The sequence below is a fragment of the Acinonyx jubatus genome, chromosome C2 (assembly GCF_027475565.1).
Source record: "Acinonyx jubatus isolate Ajub_Pintada_27869175 chromosome C2, VMU_Ajub_asm_v1.0, whole genome shotgun sequence".
NCBI lineage: Eukaryota > Metazoa > Chordata > Mammalia > Carnivora > Felidae > Acinonyx > Acinonyx jubatus.
In genome coordinates, this window is record NC_069384.1 from 25151439 (window position 1) to 25171509 (window position 20071).

The 20071-nt window shown below is 34.8% G+C and overlaps 1 protein-coding gene across 1 annotated transcript in view; it reads left to right on the top strand.

Annotated features, from left to right (window-relative positions):
* The first annotated feature begins 866 nt into the window (after positions 1-866).
* TMPRSS15 (transmembrane serine protease 15) overlaps positions 867-20071 on the top strand; it is a 120290-nt gene continuing 101085 nt past the window's right edge. Inside the window, exons 1-5 of the mRNA XM_053220661.1 lie at positions 867-1192; positions 3728-3858; positions 4168-4235; positions 15102-15253; positions 18938-18982. Coding sequence (XP_053076636.1) covers positions 1048-1192; positions 3728-3858; positions 4168-4235; positions 15102-15253; positions 18938-18982 — 541 coding nt within the window. The 5' untranslated portion in view covers positions 867-1047. The remainder of the gene's footprint in view (positions 1193-3727; positions 3859-4167; positions 4236-15101; positions 15254-18937; positions 18983-20071) is intronic.

A 20071-nucleotide genomic window follows, 5' to 3' on the forward strand; every position in this document is an offset into this window, starting at 1 on the left:
ATGAATAGATTTAGGTTTTGTTTATTAATTTTTAATTCTAGACTCATTATTTATTCAAAATGTAGAAGTGTCAGTGATAAACTGTTCTTTAATTATCAGAAAACCATCTTGATTTCATATAAAGCAAAGAGCTATGGTTGACCTGTTCTCTAACCTGTTCTGTTGTTATAATTAGTGTGTTTAAAAAGATAAAGTTCAGGACAAGTGAGCAATGTCTTCCCCACCCAGAATACTTCCTTAAAATAGAAACAAATGTTTTGTGTTTTTTTCTCTCTCAGCAGCTACTCCCATTCATTGGTAACCACACAAGGCCATAAAGAATAGCCATGTGATGCCTTGTTAAAACAGACTTTGTTTTAAGTTAAATCAGTACTACCTTACATTGCATAACTTCACATGGGTAATATAACAAAGATTACAAAATGTGTTATTATTTCAATAAGAAACATGTATGTGTGTGGGGGGAGGGAGGGAGAAAGAGAGACAGAGATGTACCTATTAATATATGTGTTGGGCTTAGCATACACCTATACATAAAAGTTATTTTCAGAATGCCTACACCTACATAAAACAGTAGAAATGCCTTAATAAGGACGTGAGCCAGAGAGTACAAAGTTGATCTGTTAGAAAGTCACCACGAATATCAACTGCATGTGGCTAATAACTAATTGGCCTGCCATGAATTTCCTATTTTTCCTAATAGTTCTGGAAATGATAAAGGGTCCTTTTTGTTTACAACATGCATTTAATTTCATTCACCTCGACAAATGGCCTGTTCAGGTGATTAACGTTTATAACTCTGGCCGTATCTTTACTCATTAATATCTTCTTAAAGATTAACCACCCTTTTTAAGCTACTCAATGTATAGAGGCATAATGTTGCTAAAGGGTCATGCACAACTTATTTACACCAGCCAGTAACAGTAAGATAGACCTATGTTGTTGCTTTACAAATCTTTGACAATTTGAGAGGTTTTGCTCTTCAGTTGGTGCAGGGGTCTATGTTCTTTCACAGTTCTTAGACTGGCATACTTTCAAAACCCAAAAATGGTGTCAAAAAGAAGTATACCTTCAAGGCACCATTCTCTCAGCACCTACGAGGTCCTGTTTGCAGCTCTCTTTGCCTTACTGGTGACACTCTGTGCTGGATTATTTGCAGTGTCCTGGCTGGCAATCGAGGGATCAGAAAGAGGTAAGCCCTGTGGCTTTGGTTTAGGAAGAGACTCTCTGATGAATGTGCCCAGGTTAATCTCAGTTATCCCACCAGGATGTCTTCTCCGTTTCTGTGCTCTCATGACAAGACACCTATGTCGCATTCAGATGCTTTCGGTATCAAGTTTGGAATTTAATTCAGAATTCAAGCATGAAACTAAGCTTTTTAAAATAAAAGATGTTAAGTTTTTTTTTTTTTTTTTTAGTTTTAACATGTAACTAAGTTTCATAGCCCAGATTTCTTCTGATGGAATTTAAATCATAAATATATTAAAATGTTGTTGACTATTCAAGTCAGTAAGTAGGCAAGGTTAAAGGAAATATATTATTTATTTCTAGGGAATAACAGTTTCATTTTCTTATTAGACCAACAATAAGAATACAAGGGAACTTAGATATAATTGTAGACTTTGCACTACAAGAATACAAGGGAACTTAGATATAATTGTAGACTTAGGTCTCAAACTGCCTGAATAGCAATTTTTAATAAACAGAAATAAAGAAAGGTAACTATTATTTACACCTAAATTATCTATATCATCAACTTTTCAAAGATCTTCAAATATATTCTCTTTCTACAACAAATCTATGATTTAGTTGTTATTGTTACCCTTATTTTAGAGGTGAGGAATCAGAGACAAAGAAAGTTAAGTAATTTGTTTAAACTTGTATCAGTACTTTATAGTTTTAAAAAATAAGTCCAATATAATTCCATTTAAATACTGTATACAAGGGATGTATTTAGAAGAAAAAGAAAATTTGGGATATTTTATACAGAGGTTCACTTAGACTTTTAGAAAAGCATCTGCTCTGGTCTTAATTAAACGCTAAAAGTAACTGGAACAACGTGTAATCATTTAAGAGTCCATTGGAATCTTAATGTTCAATGAAGTTACAAAAGTTATTTTACAAGCAAAACAAAAATAAATATTTATAAATGTTAATGCAATTTAATAGAATAACTGAATATAAAAAAGGAGTTGAGTTACATCTAAAATAGAATATTAGAGGACAAAGCCATGCTACTTTTAATGCATTGCTTTACTTTTTATTAAAAATCATTTTAGACTTACAAAAAGATTGCAAAAATTGTAGGTTCTTATATAACGTTCGCCTACCTTCACCTAATGTCAGTATCTTGTATATCCGTAGTACAATTGCTACAACCAAGAAATTAACATTGGTACAATATTATTGACTGAACCACACACTTTTATTCAGATTTTGCCAGTTTTCCCACTAATGTCCTTTACCTGCTCAGGATTCAAACCAGATTTCTACACAGGAACAGTTATCCTGTTCCCTCAGTCTCCTCCAGTGCAGGACAGTTCCTCAGTCTTTCTTTGTATTTCACATTTAAATATGCAAGTCTAAATGTAATTTTGAGTTTTTAAAAACAAATGAAATAGCATAAATGATAATATATTCCACCAATTATGCAATGATAACTGTTTAGACTGAACTTTATGCAACTTTATTGCTTAAATTGTTTCTAATGTTCTTTCTGGTCTGGGAAGTTTGGTGTCAATGTATGACAGATCTCGGGTTCTAAAGTATGTCAGTCAGTGTCCAAATTCCAGATCTGTCATCTGTGTCATTATCACCTTGGGAAGTGTTCACAATGAATCTTAGCCCCAATTTCCCCATCTGGGAAAAGGAGAACTAACATCTTCTTATACCGTAATGTAACAATTATATATCATTATTACCATATTTACTAATGATTTCATCATTGTGTTTCAGTTGAAGTGTCTCATTTTAATTTAAACATATGTCAAAAAAGATATTCTGGTAAAGGGATTATGCAAAACTTGATGGCGCATTTTATTACCCATGTTTATATTCAATTTATTACCTTTCCACTTACATTTTTAATTATATGGGATAATATATTTCCTGCAGCATTCTCAACAACTTTTCCAATAAAAACAGTCACCATTTAATGGCAAAAGGTCATACATGCCAACTTTATAATTACTAGAATAAAAAAAGTAGTTTCACATCTATCTTTCAAAGTAACACATACACTGAAATCTTCACAGCAATCCGCATGTAGAAAACCAACAGTGTCCCTGGATGCTGGGTGTTCAAGAAGTATCTGAAAGCAACTACAAACTTCTAAAACTTTTAATGGTCCATTTCTCACCATGAGTCCCTGGATCAGTTCTCCAAATTGGTGGAAGTTTATCCCTTATCTTCCAACAGGAATCTCAGTAGTAAAAAAATAAAATAAAATAAAATAACACTTGGAGCTTAGACTGTGGGTTAGATTTCAAAGAAAAGGAAAAAAATGGTAGGATAAAGAAGTTTATTTTTAATCTTGTAAAACAACCATATAGCTTAAAAAAAAAAAAGCACCTAATTATGGAACATGAAGTCTGCAAAGAAAAAGCAAGAACCACCACTCCAACACAGGAAGCATGAACTTTAGGTCTAAGTATCAACAGGAATGTGCATATTCTCTCTTATTCATGACTCATATTGTTAGTGTTTTATTTCTTATTAATTCATTTAGATGCAGTGTTTGGAAAAAGTCACAAAGCCAGAGGGACATTGAAAATAACAGCTGGAGCCATGTATAACCCTAATTTGCAAGACAAACTCTCAGCAGATTTCAAAATTCTTGCTTTTGACCTTCAGCAAATGGTAGGAGACTGTCTTTTTTTTTTTCAGCTGATTTAAAATTTCAAAACATAGTTTCACTAACTACTTGCCAAAAGATACATAGATCCCATTTTCTTACTTTGAGAAAATTAGTAAATAAATGTAATAAATGTATTTATTATACATGTAGTAAATAAATGTGCCCAGAATTCTTAAATATATGAGTCCTATCACCACAGAGAAGAAAACGGCCTATGATCCAATTCTAAACAGAAAAAAAAGATCAATTTGTTTAAAATGTTTTATAAAAGTTTAAATCTTAAATACACTGTTTTTTAAACTTTTTTTTAGATAGATGATGTCTTTCAATCAAGTAATCTGAAAAATGAATATAAAAACTCAAGAATTTTAAGATTTGAGTAAGTACAGCTCAAAAATTTTCTACTGTTAGAAAGAAGGCCCAGAATCACAAAATAATGATTTTATTTTATTTTTTACTAATATTTGGTAAATGTAAAACAGGGTGACCCACTGTCAAGAGAAAAAGGAACACTTAAAATTTTCAACATTTTTCTAAGGATTTTATGAGGAAAGTGGCATAGCATAAACTTTCATATTAGTAGCAAATAATAACGCTGGATAATTTATCTTAAGTCAACATGTTTCTCTCTCCTGAGTAAAATCTTTCAAAAACACATGGATAGGGCTGAGGTTGAATGTATGCAAATGCACACAGAGTGTTTCATTTGCTCTGAATGTGTAAAAGATGCTCATTTATCACACTCCATTTACACTGAAAGTCACAGAGAAAAGACACTTATTCACTGCTGCACTCAGAAAGCAAAGTCACTACCTATAAAATGTGAATATTCATTAATTTTACTTTTATTAATTTATCATTTACTACACATATATCATTTATTGTGTACTGACTAATGTTACTAAACATTACATGGCAAGTTGTATATACAGTTAGTAGAATAGGAATTCAGGAGAGAGAAAGACTTTAAATGATGTAGTCTGCCTTTGCTTGCCTGCTTTAGGTTGGAATGCCCACAGCTTCAGTGGGAAATTCATTGTCATCCAACAAAAGAAAGTGATTCACACTGCTTAAAATGGATTCCATTATACAAGGATATCTGATAAAAATTAGGAATCCATTCTCAACGTTGCTGTGAACATCATTGTTACTGAGGTGTTTTACTTGTTTCTTTATAATTTGTTTCTAGAAAATTATTTCTTATTCTCAACATCTTTATTTCTTTGACTCTCACCCACTGATCCTGATGGTAGTTCTTAAGGTTTTACAGAATAAATATACCTCTATCTTTAGATTTCAGTCTTTCAAATACCTGAAGACTGTTTCTAGTGTTACCATTTTAAATGCAGGTAGGTACTTTCTGGGGTTTTGTCTAAGAAAAGCACTCTGACCTTCTATTTTTCTTTCCCCTCTCCGTGTAGGCTTCTGCACTAGCCCTACCATATCACCTGTACACTCGCAAAAATATCCTGCTTTCTCTCTTTTGTATACTTTTTCACTGCCTAGATCTGCATTTCTTCCTTACTATATATTGCATCCATCATTACAATCCATCCTTACAAGCCATTAAGAACCAGTCCATGCATCTCCCACAGGGATGGTCACATGATACTCTCGCCCCAGTTAGGTATGTCTCAGACCTGCTCACTTAGCATCCTGTACCTACAAATAAATTAACAACTGTCATACTATAATATAATCGTTAATGTGTCTCCTTTGTTAGACTATGAGCTCCCTCAGGGCAAAGAATATCTTTGATACCTGTATTTCCAGAACCTAGTTAATGTCTGCCTCAGAGGATGTACTTTATAAAGTCCTAGAAAGTAAATAAACCATTTCCTTGGCACCTGATGTTGATATACTGAGTACTATGTTAGGTGCCACATATTTTATTTAGCTCTTGTCCTACAGATATAAAAATAACTATACTCTGACCAGGGCATTAACTTTTTGTTATCATAGAATTTTAATAAAAAAAAATCTAAACTAGTTCTCTGGGAGCACAGAAGTGTTACAAATTCAAGAGCCCCTCAGGTTGGAAAGGAGAGTCATGGAAGGTTTCGTCTGATAAGCATGAGACAAGTCTACTTCAGGAGAGAAGAAAAGGGAAGCTATTTCTGTTACAGAAAGGATTGTTGCATATTAATGACGTTTTCTGTCTGTCAGTGAGTGTCCAACAAGATGTTGAGACAACAGGAAGGTGTTGAATATAAGCCTAGAAGTCTGACGTTTAACCTTTTTCAAGTGGAAGCCATAAGGGACTCTAGGTCATTGGAGAAATTCAGCGAGTCTAACTGTAAAGTGAGTCTCATCTACTACCTCACATCAAGAACAACTGAGTCAGAGAGCCTTGTGACAAAGACACTTGGTAAAAGAATCTTTAAGTCCTGGTGACCAAATAGAGGAAGGAAGGTCAACTCAAAGGCAGAGATCTCATTTAGAAAAACAATGACAAGGTATGGGGGCGCCTGGGTGCTCTGTTGGTTAAGCAGCCAACTTCAGCTCAGGTCATGATCTCACAGTTCGTGGGTTTAAGCCTCATGTGGAGCTCTGCTGACAGCTCAGAGCCTGAAGCCTGCTTTGGATTCTGCCTCCCTTTCCCTCTGCTCCTCTCCTTCACTCCTGCTCTCTCACTCTCAAAAGTAAATAAACATTAAAAAAAAGAAGAAGAAAAGAAAAACAATGACAAGGTCAAATGAGGATTATTTAATGGGCAGAAGAAAACTCGGGGACTTGCCATTTCTTGTTGGAACAAAACTAATCCTATCAGTGGAAGTCATAATGAAAACAACAAGAATAGAAAAAAAGTTTAAAAATCTCTTTTGCTCTTTCTTTCATTTCTTACTTCTTTCTCATCTATTTATTTACCTGTACTTATTCTTGTTCAAATTGTATATTCATGACATCTTAGTCCCAATGGCCAAACAACCCTACACCCATCTACTGTCTTCATTGCTACCTACAATACAGAGGCTTCTACCCTTGTTTTCCAGGACTTATTATCAGCAAGAGCCTCTTTTATGGGCTCAATATCAGAACTGGAAGGAGACATGTGGACTCTTAGGAAAGGTTTTTGTTTGTATGTTTGTTTGGTTTAGGTTTTTGTTGTTGTGTTTTGTCTTTCTCAAAAGAGTATTTTTATAATATTTATTCAATATTCTGTGATAATAAAAACATGCATGCGAGATTTTTTTTTTTGTCACTTCAAGCAATCTGTCTATTTTGGAGTATGTAGATTCAATTTCTCTTTTCCAGTTTTGTAGAGGATTGAGTGTGGATCTGTGCATTAAAGCCTTAATTCAGATTTTTTTCAAGTATTTTAGCATTCCTTAAGGAGAGTTACCCCAGGTACTTGCGTCTCATATCAGGCTCTGCTCAGTGAAATCCATACAAAGCACAGAGTCCATTGCAGAGTTTATTAGGATAGTTTTGCTAATGGAAGTCTTCATATCCACATGTTTACAACATGCTGGATAGCTTTATTTTTACTAGATGAGGAAAAATTGCTGAATATAGACTTTTATATATATAGGCCTAATGGATGATCAAAACCCCATTTACCAAACCCAGCATTTTCTTTGATATTTAATAAGTAATCTTTTATTTCTCTAGAAGGTACAGCCACTATACTGGAAACCATAAATTATTGAGCTGAGGAATTAATTCTTTCTCTTCCTTCATAGCTACCTAGAAGACCAATGTAGTACCTAAATCTTGCTATGTATTTTATAATGATTCACAAATAATACACTGTATCAATGTAGAGATACTTTCACCCAGTTGTACCTGAACTACGTTTAAATCAGAAGTAAAGATTTGAAAGATGCAATGCAAAAGAATTTCATGAAAATGTCTGTAAGACAAATTATAGGTCAGTTCTTTGCAAGACTGAGAAGAGAAAGAAATTCAGAAGCAGGAAAGAAAGCAACTAGCAAACATTTAGATTTACTTTAAATAATCATTTATAAAATGACATACTCAGAATAAAGCGGCAGACTCCTAATTACCTTTATAAATTATTTTAATTTTAAATTCCAGTTGATAAAATGGGCAACAGAAATAACTGAATTCTCAACTAACCATATCCCCACCAACAGTGTGGATTAAAAAATCCCTTAAAATACCTATTTTCCTTTTTCTTACTGATTTCAATTAAACTCACATTATATCCACATGTATATGGTCACATTATAGCACTCAGAAAACTAAACTTAGTCATCAAGGTATCCTTCTTTCCTTTTAAAAATATCCCTCAATATCGGGGGACCTGCGGGGCCCAGTCGGTTAAGCATCCGACTTGATTTCAGCTCAGCTCATGACCTCATGGTTGGTGAGTTCAAGTCTCCCATCAGTCTCTCTGCTGTCAGCACAGAGCCTGCTTGGGATTCTCTCTTTCTCTGCCCCTCACTTGCTTGCACATGCTCTTTCTCAAAATAAACATTTAAAAAATTGTGTTACTTAATATCAACTCCTGCTCCTCTATTCAAGTGTGTGTGTGTGTGTGTGTGTGTGTGTGTGTGTGTGTGCGCCCGCATGTGTGGCCACTCTGCAGGTTTGCTCTCCTCTGGGAACACTTAATGTCATTCTGCTTTGTGGAAAGTGCTTTGATTCAGAGAGCATTTAGCAGTTGATTCTTTTAATAAAGTGCTGTTTACCCTTTGTGGCGATATGCAGCTTATTTTGCCCTTTGAGCACAGACAAGTCACAAAGTTAGGAAAGGAAAGGCTTTTGTTTACTCAGCAACCCTAGAGGTTATCAATATCATTAAGAAAATAAGAGATAAGAAACATTTTGATTTATTGCACACAGGCTTTCCATACAGTGATAGGATTTATCTGCTTTACAAAAAAACTCAGATATTCCACTGGAATAAGTACTTTGAAATGAAAACGGCCATCGCTATGTTGTTGTTGTTGTTGCTGTTATTTCCCTAAAGGAAGAATCCTCATTTACTTTAATAAATAAAATCAATCTCACAGCAGTGATAGAGATTGGTATCATACCAATCAAATAACAGCTTTAGCTTTCTCATTAGGTAAAACACAAATGTTTATTATGTTTTTTCCTGATTTCTATATATATGTCTCTTATCTCAAGATTTGCACTGAGGAAGAGAAATTTTAAAAAATACAACTGCATGTGATATATGCTAATTAACTGGAATTAAAATAAAAAGCTTAAAAACACAAAAAGATATTTGTAAAAATAAACAAATAAATGTAGATATAGAATGTGTAACTCTTGCTCTTCTGAAGTACAAATAACTAAATAAAATGTATAATTTGCAGCTAAGAAGATACATCTTTATGTATTTTTATGCCGGTTATGAACTAATATAGTCATTTTCAATGCAATGAAGGAAAATGCCAGACTTGTATTTTCTTTAACAAAAATGCCTTACTTCTTCACTCACTCTCTAACTCAAATAAAATAAACACAAGTATTCAGCCAAATTAAACATGCGGAGATTACATAAACAACTCAGATGTAGGGGTGCCTGAGTGGCTCAGTCAGTTAGTTAGGCAACCAACTCTTGATTTTGGCTCAGGTCGCGATTTATAGGTCACAGGTTCAAGCCCCATCCATTGGTTTCTGTGCTGCCAGTCCAGAGGCTGCCAAGTATTCTTTGTCTCCCTGGCTCCCTGCCCCTCCCCCAACTCATGCATGCTCACTCTTTCATTCTCTCTCTCTCTCTCTCTCTCTCTAAATAAATGAACATTTTTTAAAAGAAACGGCTCAGATTTAATCAGAATTGAATTAAAGAATTAAACTATCTACTGTGCAATCAAGGATAAGTTTAAAATTTTGATATGAAGACCGAGAAATGTATTTTAATCCCGTCCATATTTAATCCTGTCCATTTAACTATATGGGGGCAAAGGGCGGTTAAGGAGGCATAATTAGAAAAAGGAGGAGGAGGAAGTGCAGGAGGAGGAGGAGGGTAGAGGGATGGGATGGGAAGAAGTAGGACAAGGAAGAGAGTGTCAGAGAGAGGAGGAAGAAGGAGAGCAGCAGAAGGTGAGAGAGACTTCTCATTTATAAAATTTGGTCACTATGATTAAATTAAGTTAAACATTCTGGCTTTTAAAAATTATTTATTTAATAAAGATGAAGTGTGAAGGAAGAGAAAAATAGAAGATTCTATCTCCTGAAATTATGCAGGGAAAAATTATCTATCTGTTCCTCCCCAAACCCAACTAGCTACCTTTCCCATTTATTTGATATAAAAATCTAATAAAAATGCAAAATAAAAACCTGGACCTGCATCTAAGCAAACGTACTGTATTGTCTTTCCTCTCAACAAATAGTTCCTATGGTGTTGATAGTGATGGTGTTGGCAGTATGGGAATGGGAACTATACAAAACCACACTTGTAAACAGAGACTCTGGACTTCATTCCTATCTCTGAGAGTAATAGGCTGTGTAACTCTGGGCAAAGTAACCTACATTAGTCCAGGCCTCAATCTCCTTGTTGCTAAAATAACAATGTTGGCCAACATTAAGTGCAAAAACAGAGTAATCTCTCTTTTCTGGAGCTTCTGCTTAAATAAACATGGAATAAAGCCTGGAAGTTGTATGCCAGTTAGGTTTTTTTTTAAATTTATTTATTTAAATTAAACTTTGTTAACATACAGTGTAGTATTGGCTTCAGGAATAGAGCCCAGTAATTCATCACTTACATATAACACCCAGTGCTCATCCCAACAAGTGCCCTTCTTAACGCCCATCACCCATTTAGCCCATCCCCCCACCCAAGATCCCTCCATTTCTTTTCTGTATTTAAGTCTTTTATGGTTTGCCTCCCTCTCTGTTTTTATCTTATTTTTCCTTCCCTTCCCCTATGTTAATCTGATTTGTTTCTTAAATTCCACATGTGAGTGAAATCATATGATACTTATCTTGCTCTGACTGACTTATTTCACTTAGCATAATATACTCTAGTTCCATCCACGTTGTTGCAAATGACAAGATTTCATTCTTTTTGATTGCTGAGTAATATTCCATTGTGTATATATATCACATCTTTTTTATCCATTCATCAGTCAATGGGCATTTGGGCTCTTTCCATACTTTGGCTATTGTCTACAGTGCTGAGATAAACATTGGGGTGCATGTGCCCCTTTGAATCAGCACTCCTGTATCCTTTGGATAAATACCTAGTAGTGCAGTTCCTGGGTCATAGGGTAATTCTATTTTTAATTTTTTGAGAAACCCCCACACTGTTTTCCAGAGTGGCTGCACCAGTTTGCATCCCACCAACAGTGCAAAAGTGTTCTCTTTTCTCCACATTCTCACCAACATCTCTTGTTTATTGAGTTGTTGATTTTAGCCATTCTGACAGATATGAGGTCATATCTCATTGTTGTTTTGATTTGTATTTCTCTGATGCTCAGTGATGTTGAGCATCTTTTCATGTGTCTGTTAGCCATCTGGATGTCTTCTTTGGAAAAGTGTCTAATCATGTCTTCTTCCCATTTCTTCACTGGATTATTTGTTTTATGGGTGTTGAGTTTGATAAGTTCTTAATAGATTTTGGATACTAGCCCTTTATCTGATGTCATTTGCAAATATCTTCTTCCATCCCTCCGGTTGCCCTTGAGTTTGCTGATTGTTTTCTTCACCATGCAGAAGCTTTTTAAGTTGATGAGGTCTCAATAGGTCATTTTTGCTTTATTTCCCTTGCCTCCGGGGATGTGTCTAGTAAGAAGATGCTGTGGTTGAACTCAAAGAGGTTGCTGTCTATTTTCTCCTCTAGGATTTTGATGGTTTCCTGTTTCATATTTAGGTCTTTCATCCATTTCGAATTTTTTTTGTGTATGGTGTAAGAAAGTGGTCCAGTTTCATTCTTCTGCATGTTGCCTTCCAGTTTTCCCAATACCATTTGCTGAATTGTTTTCCATCAGATACTCTTTCCTGGTTTGTAGAGGATTAGTTGGACACACATTTGTGGGTCCATTTCTGGGTTCTTTATTATGTTCCATTAACTTCTGTGTCTGTTTTTGTGCCAGTACCATACTGTCTGGATGATTACCGCTTTGTAGTACAGGCTAAAGTCTGGGATTGTGATGCCTCAGAGCTTTGGTTTTCTTTTTCAGTATAACTTTGACTTTGGGGTCTTTTGTGGTTCCATAAAAATTTTAGGATTATTTGTTCTAGCTCTGTGAAGAATGCTGGTGTTATTTTGATAGCGATGGCATCAATTGCTTTGGGTAATATTGACATTTTAACAATATTTGTTCTTTCAATCCATGAGCATGGAATGTTTTCCATTTCTTTGTGCCTTTTAAAATCTCTTTCATAAGCTTTCTGTATTTTTCAGAGTACAGATCTTTTACCTATTTGGTTAGGTTTATTTCTAGGTATTTTATGGGTTTTGTGGCAATTTCAAATGGGATAGATTCCTTGTTTTCTCTTTCTGCTGCTTCATTATTGTTGTATAGAAATTAAACCCATTTCTGTACAATGATTTTATGTCCTGGATTTTCTGAATTCACATATCAGTTCTAGAAGTTTTTTGGTGGCGTCTTTCTTATTTTCCACTTAGAGTATCATGTCACCTGCAAAAAGTGAAAGTTTGCCTTCTTCTTAGCCAATTTGTATAACATTTATTTATTTTTGTTGTCTAATTGCTGAAGCTAGGCCTTCCAGTACTTTGTTGAACAACAGTGGTGAGAGTGGATATCCCTGTTTCTAACCTTAGGGGGAAAGTTCTCAGCTTTTCCCCATTGAGGATGATATTAACCTGTGGGCCTTTCAAAAATGATCTTTATGATGTAGACGTATGTTCCTTCTAACCCTACTTTCTTGAGGGTTTCTATTAAGAAAAGATGTTGTATTTTGCCAAATGTTTTTTTCTGGATTGATTGAAAGGATCATATGGTTCTTATCCTTTCTTTTATTAATGTGGTGTATCACATTGATTCATTTGCAAATATTGAACCAGCCCTGCAGCCCAGGAATAAATTCCACTTGATCACGGTGAATAATTCTTTGGCCAGTTAGGGTTTTTAGAACTCCAATTAACAACACATGACTAGAAGCCCCTGGGTGGCTCAGTTGGTTTAGCATCCTGCTCTTGATTTTGGCTCAGGTCATCCCAGAGTTGTGATCCAGTCCCATGTCTGGCTCCACCCAAAATGTGAAGCCTGCTTAAGATTTTCTCTGTCTCTCTCTCTCTCTTTCTCTCCTTCTGCCCCTCCCCTGTTCATGCTGTTGCTGTCTCTCCAAACACACCACACACACACACACACACACACACACACACACGACAAAAAGTGCCATAAACAGCAAAGGCTGTTATCATCTGACATCACAAGAAAACTGGAGATTTCAGCAGAGGTTAAGTCAATGGTACAATGACAATGACATAAGCTGGAATTTGGGTGCTTTTCTTCTTTTAGTATGCCATCTTTAGCTTATCAACCATAGCTTGTCTCAAGGTCCCAAGATGGTAGTGGCAGTTCTGACAATCACATGTAAATATAATAATGTTGAACAAAGAAGAGTAGTAGTCTACTATGAGCTTTTTTCCAGGTAGATATGGACAAATTTTCCAGAAGTTTCTCACCAGTGTCGCCTCAGATTCCATCTCACCAGTGTCCCCTCAGATTCCATTTCATTCATATGGCCTTGGATAAAACTGCCATTCACATGAAGAATGGTTGGAGAAGACATTACATTTCCTGAGAAAATGGAGAGTTATTCTCAAATAAAATTAAGGATCAGAATTAATGAAGGTGGAAGAGTAGATAAAAAGACAATGTGTGACAAAATGTACCTGTTTCAAAGACTGCAAGTGGTTCCATGTAGGGGTAAATTTGGGGAACTCTGAACTAAACAGTCACTGAGGAATCTTCTCATTTGGTTACTATGATTTATGCGAAGTTAAACATTCTGACTTCTAAAAATAACTTATTTAATAGAGGTAAAGTGTGAAATTATTACATCAGAGTAAGCCACTTCATTTCCAAAATGAGAAACCAGCTACAAAGACAACAATCCCTCTGCTAAACTGTGAAACCTGAATAGTGGCACCAATATTAAGAAAGAATATTGTACCTGGAGGACATGCTGATCTACTATGATATTCAAGGAATGTTCTGATTCAATATATAGTCCTTGGGGGAAAAAAATTGCAAGCTCTACCAAGACAATGGTATGGACAGATAAAGAACATTTTTAGAGTTGAGGAAGTCCTTGAAGAATCTTATTAACTTATAGATACCACAGGGTATGAGTGTAACTGCCCAAATTTCAGAACCAGCAAACATACAATGGAAAATTTGATTCTCCCTAGGCTTCCTCTTTAGGGTCCAAGTATACTCTGAGTACCCTCAGCTTTCTGAGGGGCACACGATGGAGATCAAGACTAGAGTTTGGTTCCCAAGTGGTTTTACCCCAGAAGAATACCATGAGCCAAGCAGAAGTGTAGGCAGGAGAGCAAAAGTCTCTCAAGTATCCCTGTTGGGCCAAAAATTTATTCATTTTTTTTATTGTTTAAACTGTAAACAAATCACCAATTAATCAAACTGTTTAAATGGATGTTTCAGAGCAGGGGGTAAATAAAAGGGAATATAATTTGGGCCATATAATTGGATTCTAATGTTATGGTCAGAAATAATGTAGGCAAAATAATCCCCACTCCTGACTATGAGACGGACTGCGTTTCCCCAATAATCCCACGTGTATGAATCTTCTTTCTATCCCTAGAAATCAGGGCATATTTTGATATTTTTATATTAAGAATAGAGAAGAAAAAGTAGATATGATTCATTGCTCTAAGCTTGCTATCAGGCCTTTATAAAGTACATAGAAAACTCTGAAATTAGTGAAACTATCTTAGATTTCTCCCAACTTAGAAATCATCTGTGAAAAATTACAGATCCACACTTTTCTTTCCTTTGCATAGTAAATTAAGAGTAAATATCATGACACCATGTGATTTTGTTTAATTTGACACAGGTAACCTAGGGAAGAGCCTGGCCTGAGGATTAGGTGCTAATGTAGAACTCAGAAAACTTTAATTCTGGATATGTCTGTGTTCTTGGACAAACACTTAGTTTTCCAATCCCCTTTTCTTCCACCTGTAAATTAAGGTAATATTTGACATAACCTACCAAGGTTTACTACACAAGTGTAATAAGGTGATAACTGTAGAGAATTTCAAAGACCCCTTACATGAATTAAATACGAATCATTTGATGAAGGCTGACTTTTCCCTCTTATATCATCTTTTGCTTTACAGAAATGGCAGCATTATAGTTATATTTGACCTTTTCTTTGCCCAGTGGGTGTCAGATGAAAATGTAAAAGAAGAACTGATTCAAGGCATTGAAGCAAATAAATCCAGCCAACTGGTCACTTTCCATATTGATTTAAACAGCATTGATATCACAGGTATCTGTGAACATTATTTGATTTCTTTGAATCATTAAGCTATGAAATTAAAATTCTAGCTATATACCAGGGAAGCAGTGGGATCGTCCTTGACTTTAGGAACATGTCTTATTGCCTGAGGTAACACATTTACATGAGAAATGTGAAATATGGAGAAATCATATTTGAAGAAAAATACCAGTGAGGAAAAGTTTGTAAAATATCAAAAAGGTTCTGAAAATATTGGCATACATAAATGTTTGTGAGTCACATCACATTCTTGGCATTTGTCAAGTACACCCTAACTTTCCAGGAACCCTCTGATAGTAAGAAACACTCATTACTTTCGGATAGAGTCATAGATGTTATTAAATTACGAAGTCACATGTCAAGCCCACTCTAATTAAGAACTTACAAGGAGAGGAAAAAACATAGAGAGCTCAACGAGTTTGATTCATCCCAGTTATTTATTAATAAAAAATAAAGCTTCATTTTTAAAATAAGTAATTTTAATTTTTTTAGTGTTTATTTATTTTCAAAACAGAGAGAGCACAAGTGGGGGAGGGGCAGAGGGAGAGGGAGACACAGATTCCCAAGCAGGCTCCAGGCTCTGAGCTGTCAGCACAGAGCCCAATGCAGAGCTTGAACCCATTACCCGCGAGATCATGACCTAAGCTGAGGTCTGACACTTAACTGATTGAGCAATCCAGGTGTCCCTAAAATAAGTAATTTTAAAATAAAAATAAATCAAAGGGGAAGAGATATAAGGCATTAAAAATAATAGTAGGACAATAATGTCTATCAACACCTAGGTTATTCTAAATTTTCCATTCTAGTTATCCTCCATCTAATTCAGTTCAACAAACATTTACATATATCTTCATTTTGTTTGAAAACAATACTACTAATTTCCCAGATCTATCCAGGTCCACCATCCCTTACCTGTAAACCTTGGAGTCAGGTAAGTTCCGGAATTTGGAAATTTTGGGACTTCAGAAAGTTAACCAGTATATAAATACCCACATCAAGTGGAATAAAGACAAAATTTAAATAGCCTAACACCAGTTGAAGCAGTTTTGCTATAGAATGAGATCAGTCAATACAGGTTTGTCTCTAAATCAAATATATAAAAACATGCAGAAGTTTTTTGTCTTGTTTTTGATTTTGTAATACTAGATATGAAAGTTGCTTCTCCTTACAGTATTGGCTCATCAAGCATAGTTTTCTCATTCATTGAGTCTCCTCCTGTATCCTGCTGTTTAGGGAGAAGACAACTAATGCTCTTAAGAGCTTCCTCTACTGATGGCTTGGTTCCCTCTGGCGCAAAAGCTGGAGCAGGGACGTTGTGGATCTTTGTCTGATTCAGTTGAGCTAAAAACTACTACTATGAGTTAGAATAGGTGATTTATCTATGACACATTTAATCTTTACATTAATCTTATTACATCGTGTCTTTACTAACCCTCACTTTACAGATGAGAAGACAAAAACAGATAATTTTGATAAATAACCTTAAATTACATAGGTATTTAGAGTTAGATGGAAGATTCTGACCCAGCTGATCTGACCCCAATGTCTGTGCTCTTAACCATTATGCTAGTTTGTTTACAATGTTTTTTTAATGTTTATTTATTTATATTATGATAGAGAGCATGAGCAGAGGAGGGGCAGAGAGAGAGAGGGAGAGAGAGAGAATCCCAACCAGGCTTCACTCTCAGCTCGGATCCCAAATCAGGCCTCTATCTCACAACCATGAGATCATGACCTGACCCAAAATCAAGAATCGGATGCTCAAATGACTGAGCCTCCTGGGCAGCCCTGTTTACGATGGTTTTATCTTTGAACAGCATTGACTGATACTTTCTCTATAGTCACTTTCTTCTAGAAAGTTGGGTTCTTACTATCTTTAGTTGAATATGCATCAGTTTCTGAAAGTCTCTTCTGGCAAATGTTTTAACAGATATGCTGAAACTTATTTTCATGACTCCCTACAGTTGGGCTATTTATGGGTGGTTTTTAAAAATATTTATTTATTCAATAAAAGTATATTTTTGAGTTATCTGAAATAAATATCATAGATGCAATGAACTATATCATCAACTCAAGAATATGCTCCACACATAAAAGTTACATTTAATTTGTTGAACTCTGTTAGCACATATTTATGAACATGATAGCAAGGTTAATTTTAGATATTTAAGTTTAATGAGTTTAATATTTACTTGTATCATGTGAATTTTTTAATTTATTACATTTAAAATTGGTTGAAATTTTTATAAATATCTGGTTTTTTACATAGTTTACAGCCAAATCAAATCATAAAAAATTAAAATATTAAATTATTTATGAAAAAATCTTATAAATCTTGTTTTGTTGTCTTCATCAATCTACCAAAAATTGTTTATGGAGCTGCTATAGATCTTGTAGGAATGAGACAATGCAAAAATGAAGAAATACTGGAATAAATAACCTAGTCAGTAGAAAAGAATATACCTCATAACATACTTATCTTAAATACAGTTTTAAATAAAAGCAAATTGACCAGATGGGAGTTTTTCATAAGGAATGCTTTGGTTTCCTTTATACTGTACATAGTTGTCATTATGTTTTTAAAACTATTAAATATTTTAAAAAGTGAATAAAACAGCTAGTTTTTATCTTTTGTGTGAAAAGTACTTTTTATTTAAATAAGACTTGGTTCTCAGTAGATATTATTATGTGCAAGATTATTTTGACATCTTCCATATATTTCAGTGAAAAACTACTGATTCTAATTTTGACATGTTCTGGTGTGCAATGTTATATTAGCTGTCTTAAATATAAGTTATCCTATATAACTATGATGAATAGATATCTTTTTTTTAATATGAAATTTATTGTCAAATTGATTTCCATACAACAGCCAGTGCTCATCCCAACAGGTGCCCTCCTCAATGCCTATCACCCACTTTCCCCTCCCTCCCACCCCCCATCAACCCTCAGTTTATTCTCAGTTTTTAAGAGTCTCTTATGGTTTGGCTCCCTCCCTTTCTTTTTTTTCCCTTCCCCTCCCCCATGGTCATTGGTTAAGTTTCTCAGGATCCACATAAGAGTGAAAACATATGGTATCTGTCTTTCTCTGTATAACTTATTTCACTTAGCTTAACACTCTCCACTTCCATCCACGTTGCTACAAAAGGCCATATTTCATCCTTTCTCATTGCCAAGTAGTATTCCATTGTGTATAAGATGCTCAACGTCACTCCTCATCAGGGAAATACAAATCAAAACCACACTGAGATATGACCTCATGTCAGTCAGAGTGGCTAAAATGAACAAATCAGGAGACCATAGATGCTGGAGAAGATGTGGAGAAACAGGAACCCTCTTGCACTGTTGGTGGGAATGCAAACTGGTGCAGCCACTCTGGAAAACAGTGTGGATGTTTCTCAAAAAATTAAAAATAGATCTAGATATCTTTCTTAAATGAGTAAAACAAAGCAAACTTTTTGCATAGGCAAATTTTATATACAGCACATACAGATTCTGGAAATTCATCAAATGTATCACAATCAAATAATAATAGAAACATCCAGCATAAGATAGGATAAAATGGGAACTCTATAGGATCAGCTGTCCTTTGAACAATATTCAAACTGCATTCACTGTTTTGTAATATATTTCTATTATAATCCCAAACTTCAAATCAACTTTGCTTTATTCCAGCATCTTTGGAGAATTTCTCTACAGTAATTCCTGCCACAACTTCAGGTAAGTACTAATGGCATTTTTTTAAATGTAACTTGGGGGTGTCTAGGTGGCTCAGTTGGTTAAGCATTGGACTTCAGCTCAGGTCATGATCTCAAAGTCTGTGAGTTTGAGCCCCACATTGAGCTCCGTGCTGACAGAACAGAGCCTGCTTGGAATTCTCTCTTTCTTTGCCCTTCTCATGCTCTTTCTCTCAAAAATAAATAAACAAACAAACAAAGAAAATTATACACACACACACACACACACACACATATATATATACACACACACACATATATATACACACATGTATGCATATATTGGTGGTCATCAAGTTCCATGACATTAGAAAAGGTTATTTTTAATAGCCCTTTCTAAGACGTTTATTCTTCATATTAAGAAGTGTACATTTGGTTAAGAACAATATAGTTCATAATATTGCAGAGTTCATAATACCTAGTTACACATACCAAGGGCATGCATCTTTAATTTCAATGTTCCTTTCATATTTTAAACTCTATTTACATATGGTGTATGTATGAGTGTATGTATGTGTGTGTGAGAGTGTGTGTGTATGTATGTGTAACATTCTAAAATGTGGCTCTAATCTTACAGGCTTGGAGATGAATCCCTAACATTTATAAGATCACTAGGAATAAAGAAAACAGCATTTAAAAGAGAAACAAATGATGACTTTCAGAATATATTGCATTCTTGAGAAAGGAAAATCCAAAGCTTAATGTTACCTTTGCTCTGTTCCAGCATTTTCTTACTCCATCTTTCTAACTATAATTGATTGCTACTGCTCATAAAATTCAGAACTTTACTTTGTCTCACCAAGATCATACCACTATCAAAAGAGTTTGCTTTGAGAAATTGTTAATAATTCTAAAATTAACCTAGCTGATCTTATAATGTAAAATTATTATGTTGTAGAAAAATTATTTAAATCAAATTCAGGAGATTTAAACATCAATCCTGGCTCTGCCAATTACCAGAACCACTGGACACATCTCTTTACCTCTCTGAAAATCTACTGCCCATAAATTGCAGATAATAAAATTGTTCTGAATATTTCAAAGTCATCCCAAATATCAAATTTATACATAA